Below are 6,998 nucleotides of genomic sequence, written 5' to 3'. Positions count from 1 at the left end.
GAAAACAAGCATCCCAGAGATGAAATGCTGGCAGTTTTGACACATTTTGGAAGGCAAGCACAGTTATAAAAAGGAAGGAAATAATGTAGTGAATCTGCAGATAGAAGTGAAAAACACAGAGTGCTGACACAGTTTGCACTGTGCCCGTTCCAACAGCACTTGAATTACACACCCCGTCCACATGAAAACATGCTGTCATACACAGCCATCAGGAGAGGGAAAGTGGACACTTACAAACCTGTAGTTTAATTTTGCAGGAATCAGTAACATAGAAGCCTTTCATTGCCCCTCCTAGTACTAGACAGAATGTATTTTAAGGCATAATTTAACATCCATTTCTTCCTAAAGCAATTTAAAGTATAACAAGCCAAGATGTCAGAGACAGAAAACTCAACAATAGCTATTCTGACAGAGGTGAAAGCTATTATATGTACAGTGCAGTATTTGCCTTCAAACGGGGGAGTCCTGTTTTTAAAAAAAAAAAAAAAAAAAAGTAACTGCAGACCCAGATTCTAAAAAAGCAAACATTGCCAACACAAGGAATGTTCATTAGAGTCCAGTTCCCACTAGAGCTACTCAACAGGAGGACGTACAATGTGATTATGCTAAACCGCATTGATTGACTGTTCCCAGAGCGTGCCCCCGGGAGGGGGGCAGAACCATGGGAGGCCAAACGCTGCAGTACCCTAGTGCAAACTGCCTCAGAGGAAAAGCCTGTAGTCAACAAGCCTTTACGCCTATTGTTAGGCTTCACTAAGAGATGTAGTAGTCAGGTGTCACCTAACAATTTCAGGACACTCCCGTAAAGGTGATGGTCGTGTGTGGATTCTAATGCACATCCCCTGTGAACAGTGTCCTGCACACATACACCTGCCAGGCTACCGGCTTTCCCTCTTCCATGACTGCAACAGACTCACAGCCACCAGAATCTCACATAGACGATCAACATGATAAAAAACACAGCTACGGCCGCAAGCTTGGCGTAAGTGGAACGCATGTTCAGATACTTTGCATCCTGACGGTACTTCTTGGACAAACTGGACAAGTTGTTGGCCTTGGAATCAAGAGCTGTTAAAGCGAAAGGGGAAGGAAGTTAATCAAGATTAACCCAACCCAAGGTGTTCCCCAAATGTTACATTAACAGTACAAGTTTCTCTGGAGCAGCCGGAAGCGCAGCAGTTTCACATGGCAGCATGCCCTGTGCCTATCTGCAGTGCTCTAGTGCTTGTCCTGCTGGGATGAGAGCCACCCAAGCTGGTGAGACGCTAGTCTCGCCCAAAAGAAGAACCAGTACCCGCCAGGTGCTTCAGGATGCAACTGATCCAACTGAAACACCCACTGAGTCCATTGCTTTTCTCAGGAGGCTCGGGGATTAGCAAAAGCCTTTCCCTCTGGTATGCTCTACCCACCCAGCTGACCGAGAGGACAAGGAACCATATGCCAAATATCGGGCACTCCCTGTACCTGAAAGTGCTTCTCCTCGCTGTAAGACTTCCTCAATGTTGGCCACCATAATCCTCTGCACATCTTGCAGCTCTGTGTTGATGGAGCCCAGGTTCCTCCTCGCCCGGCTATCAATGTACAGCTTCTTGGTTTTCTGGATGTAGGTATCTGGAACAAGAGGGGGCTATCAGAGGGAATCTCACCTAACACAGAGCAGCCCGGCTGCTGAAGGAGTGGGAGCATTGCTGAGGCAGCCAGCAGACTGCATGCAAGTATTCACTGGAGCAAGGCCAAGAGACTTAAAGCAGGAAACCTGAATCAAAGGACATTTACCATTTCCCTACCCCTTCTCTATTCTCTTGCTCAAAACACCCATTTCTCTCCTGCCAAGAAGAGTCTGAACTGTCAATTCCATAAGCCAAGCTGGAGAGGATCCTGTGGCTGCTGCTCCTCCCCAGCAGGAAGTTTCCCAACTAGCCACAGGGAGAGGGACCTCACCAAATTCAATGAAGGAATAGGGCCTGGAGACCGTTGGCACCTTCTTGCCATGCTGCTCATCAAACTCTGAATGCAAGTCTTCCAGATACGCAAAGGCCAGTTTCTTGGGGAATGCAGCTTCACACAGGACCAGGTAACACACTCCTTTCTCAATGATGTAGCTAGAAGAACAGCAGACAGAGCATTAATCAATCAATTTTGAACCCATCCTATCAAACACCACCCTGCATACCTTTATTCCTAGGAGGCAATGAGAACTGGGTACAGGGACTTCCAGTTTGTCATGTCTGGATCAGCTGTAATGGCTTACTTTTTCTTTACCTAAAATAAATTTTCTTGTAGCCTCAGACCTTATACCCGTGCCAACAGCCCTGAACTTTAACTTCACTGGAACAAAAGTTGGCCTGTGAGTATCATTAGCTTAATAAAACACCAGCAATAAGAGTTATAATTTTGGAGTAAAAAAGGGAGGACACCCTCCCTCCCTCCTGCAGTCAGAAGGAGGGGAGTACAAGAAAGTCTGCCAGCAGGGTAGAGGGGAAGGTGGCCAACACAGCTCTAGGACAACGCAGCACAGCCAAGTACCTGAGGCCCACAAATGGGAAGCTCTGCCCTGAGATTAGGACACGCACAAGAATTTGGTCTCAGTGTGCTAAAAAGCCACCCAGTGACCACCAGCTCCCACCTTCTGGTTTGGAGGGCTGGGTATCCCCTTCCCCCCCCAACGCCAGCCTGTTGGCGGGGTGTTGCATGATCTCAAAGGCAGCTGGGGAAAAACATTGAGGCCAGATGGGTTCTGGTGACTTCCCCTACAGGATTGCCATGGGTAAGTATGACTGTGCTACCAGCTCTGCGGCTGCGATGTTAGGAGCTCCAAAACGTACATTGGAACAGGAGCTGCTCTTGCTGTGCGATGCTCTTTGGTTTGTTCTGCAGCTGAAGGACCAGAGAGGTCCTCTACTCCTCCCACCACCCCATGTCCATTGCATCTAATTTGTACTTGTTCACAGAGGTTTAGTGCTGACCTTGTTTCAGTGTGAGCTCCAGTGCCTCTGTCAGCACCAAGAACAGGGGCCTTTCATTATAATCCAGCTAAAAAGCCTACTGAAATAAGGGATAAGATAGAACCAATCTTGAGATTATTCCCAATTACATTTTCCTCCTCATTTAGCCAACAGAAAAATAAAGGCAACAATATTTCCACCAAAACGAAGGGAGTGGAGACGGTAAACATTCTAAAGTGTATGCAGGGTTATCTACATTATTCATGGTGGAATTTAAATGCTACTTTTATGTTACCTTCCTTTGACTTTCTGCATAATGCCATTATGTGGCAGCCTAGTTAGCATAAAGATTAACAGTGTATTAAAGAATTGACCCAGTCACGAGGGCACTGTAGTTAAATAAGTAGCTTAAAATTTTGATAGTAGTCACATCAGGCTTACAAAACAACTTCCCCTTCACGCTGTTTTTCCAGACCCGCAGCAGGTCCAAGTCCTTTGAATTAACCATCCTCAACTTGTTTCTGGGCTCAGGAGTGTCCATTTCTCCTGCCTGTGTGTGAATCCCACCAGCCTTCAAACAACAACTGATCCACCCCAACCAGAAGCAAGAAACTCCAGTTACTATAATCCATTCCACAAGCATATCCCCACGAGCCCATGCTTTTACTCTTTTTCATGTCCCTCAGCTTGGACTGCATTAGTGCGCAAGACTAATCCTATCATACATCATGCCTCTGTTCTTCCCTTACCCTTGGAGACCTGCCTGACAGCTTGGAGTTCCTACAAATCATCACGTGGAACTTGATTTAGCCACTGTCACGAACAGCAATATTTCAAAAAGTCTTTTGAAATAAGCAATACTGGAGTCAGATAGGAATTCTGACAGTATTCCCCGAGAGCCAGAGCAGCAAACTCCAGATGAGAGCAGCCTGAGGAACATTCCCCATTGGCACAGCTCTGTTATCTCTGCTCGGGACAGCTGGTCCTGCCTGGAGCTCTTCAGCTGTATTTCCCTCTTGCTTTTCCCATGATGTGACATTAGGTGTGTTGGATTTAAAGTTGATCTGTCAGCACCACAGAGAGCAAGCACACCTCATTCTGTCCTGGATTCAGACAATTTTGTCAACCTCAGTTCAACATCAGAGCAGAGTTCCTGCACAGCCGGGCTTCTCGTTTTCACACTTTGTGCGTGCCTCCGAGCTTTAGCACAGCACCCGATCAGGCCAACTGCTCGGCAGCGTACGCACATGAGGGGCAGACGTGTTTGATGCTGCTAACTTCTGTACTCCGGATTTCTGCACGCTGAGTATAGCCAGTAGGTTTCTTATAATTATCTTGGATCATTTTGAGAGAGAAAAGCGTTATCCTGGTAACAGTGGCAAAGGCCAAGGGTTGTTTTCAACATGACAGGTAAGAGCCAGTTCAGCCACTCATCAGCCAAAGGTCAACTACTGACTGACAGCACAGCAGACTCCATTGGTGTTTCTGTACCTGCACAGCCGTATACACTGAGTGCTGTAGCTGAAAGGGTGACACAGCTTTTAGAGCTGAAGTCTAAACATTACATTTGACAAAAATCACTTCAGCAGTCATAGTTTAAGCTTCACGTTTCAGCAAGACCAGACTCCTCTCTGAATTGATCAAGCTAACACCACCTCAGCAAGTTCAGCAATATCTTTAGCTGCACTTCTAACTCTCGCACCACAAAATGCTCTACCCTGGTTTGTGCTGCCCTCAGCAGTCAGAGCTCTGATTTGGCAGAAAAAATGGTGTGCTGAGTTAACGAACAGCATGGTCAGCAGCCAGCATTATTTTAGACTAAATCTCAAACTCCCCCATTTCCTCCCCTTCCTGTACTGTTATCAAAGGAGGTTTTCTGATCTGAAAGTATTCTTTTCATATAGGTCTCGCCTTAATGTCCCACCTTAAAGGAGGCAGCAGTTGAGTGCTTTGCAGCAGCGGTCAATTGCCTGCAGAACTTGTCTAGGGACTAACTCAACACAGGAGGAGAAACGCTCCTTTCCCCACCTATCTGCCAGCCAGGTAACCTGTCTGTTTCTTTGAGATGGCTGTCAAAACATGAGCTTGCCCAAGTCCTCCCACCTTGTCAGAACTGGTGACATTGCAGCCACCGTTAAGAGGCTTCGATTTCCTGGGCACTGCACGTGGCACAGCCCCCCAGACATCGCTCTGCTTGCATCATGGAAGCAATGCAAGAAGGGATTTACTAGGATCTACACAGACTCTCTCCCAAGGCTTCGCTGCCAGTCAGAGCTACACCCGTGCAGTGCCATGGAAACATTTAAAATGAGAGAGTTTTTAAATTCTAGAAAGTTTTAACTTCTAGAAAGAAGACGATGCAGAGCAGCACTTTGCAGTTAACTCTGGCAACAACACCCAAACCCAACAGGAGATAGGGACGGCCAGACTATTTTAATCAGGGCCATCCTCTGACCACTATAACTCCCTATCAAAGGCAACCAGAAGCTAAGAGAAAAAAGATTAAAAAAAATCTTGTCGCAGTTATCATATGTAAGCCAACCACAAGAAAAGTTGCCCTCAAAACCTCATGGCTTTTGCCGAAGATTGTCCTTCCAAAAAACCCCTGTTCCTGTCTTTTCATGTCACTGAATCTCTGAAGAAAGGGACAGGGCATGAGATTTGCTAAAGGACCCTAAAGCCAACCTTGCCCTCCATTCAAAGGCCATCCTCCCATCACCCAGCTGTAAACACACAGCCGGTGGTGGGGAATCGGGAGGGATCCTGCTGCTGGCGGCGCGGCAGAAGTGGTGCCAAGCGCGGGAAACCTCGGCGCATCACTGGCAAAACTGAGTTGCAACTCTGCAACTCGGTGATCTCATGTGGCACCTGATCTCAGAGACTTCTAACAATTATTTCTGCTAATAGCGTAATTCTGATTCTTGACAAGATCTTGGGCTTGATTAAGTTCTCAAGCATTATTCTGCTACATAATTACACATCATGTAAAGAAACATTTCCTTTCTCAAACATAAGCTTTCTCTCCTGCTTTTCACTGTCAATTCTTCCTCAGTTTCCTTGCCTTTCCAGTTTCCTTGCTATTGATTAGGGACTAAGGATGTCTGACCTGCACTCTCTGCAAGTTTTCATTATTTTACATTCAAGTTCCCTTGCTAGTGTGCTACCGGAGAACACCAAAAGTGCTGTTGAGAGTTTCCAAACAGTTTAGGAAATGAATTAAACACACCCAACACATTTGGCAACAATGAGACTGAATCTACAAGATGAGAGAAAAAAGCTTGTCAGATATTACGAAAATAATTAAAAAAAAAAAAAATCAGAGATGCTCCACGTGTTTCTATGCATGAAGCTAAGGCATGAAAAGGTACACTCTCACAGGATACGCAGAGAGGAAAATCTTGTGCAAGAGGAGCTCAAGTGGTACTGCCAGCCTGCTTTTACCAAGGACATCTCTTTTTAAAAGACACAGGAGGTTCAGAAGACGCACTGAAGGTATCTCAGAGGGTGCAAACAAACAGAAAAAGCTTAAAGGGAACAGAATCTACATTGTCTTCAGCAAAGGCAGAATTATGAACCTGGCTGAAAAACAAGTGCCAGACGGCAGTGCCAAGAAGTAACAACTCACACACTCTCCCCTTAGAGCAGCTATTACACTCCACCAGCAGGGCAGATAGTTGAATAACTAACCCTCGCTCAGGCAGCCCAATTTCTAACAAATCCTCAACCTGACCCAGAAGTGCCTTCACTTATTTCCACGGCGGCAGAAGCCTATTCCCCCATCACGCCTACAGATACTTACTGGAAAGCCATGGCTCCTGCTTCGAGAGTACATCTCGTGGGGGACTGTTCGTTCAGCTTGCGGAAGAGCTGCTTCGCTTGACTCTGGTACTGCTGCAGATCACGGCCTGACTGAGAAGGGAGGACAGGCTGTTGGGGGCGGCTGGAACCGGAGAAACACCACCGGCCCGCAGGCAGGGAGGCTCCGGGGGGGCCGCAGGCTCAGCCCGAGGAGGAGGAGCCGCCCCCAGCAGCACAGAGGCGGCTCTCCGCCTC

General features: G+C 46.9%; 1 protein-coding gene across 1 annotated transcript; it reads right to left on the bottom strand.

Moving 5' to 3' along the window:
• Positions 1 to 401: 401 nt before the first annotated feature.
• SEC22B (SEC22 vesicle trafficking protein homolog B (S. cerevisiae)) lies at positions 402 to 6,854 on the bottom strand (the record flags this gene model as incomplete). Its single annotated transcript, XM_009578931.1, has 4 exons — positions 402 to 1,068; positions 1,465 to 1,611; positions 1,942 to 2,102; positions 6,745 to 6,854. Coding segments are annotated over 4 exons (573 nt in total), but the record flags the coding sequence as incomplete, so codon positions are not given.
• Between the last annotated feature and the right edge of the window lie 144 nt (positions 6,855 to 6,998).

Source organism: Fulmarus glacialis, unplaced genomic scaffold, assembly GCF_000690835.1.
Source record: "Fulmarus glacialis isolate BGI_N327 unplaced genomic scaffold, ASM69083v1 scaffold29135, whole genome shotgun sequence".
Classification (NCBI taxonomy): Eukaryota; Metazoa; Chordata; class Aves; order Procellariiformes; family Procellariidae; genus Fulmarus; species Fulmarus glacialis.
This window is presented reverse-complemented; position numbering and strand designations above follow the sequence as displayed.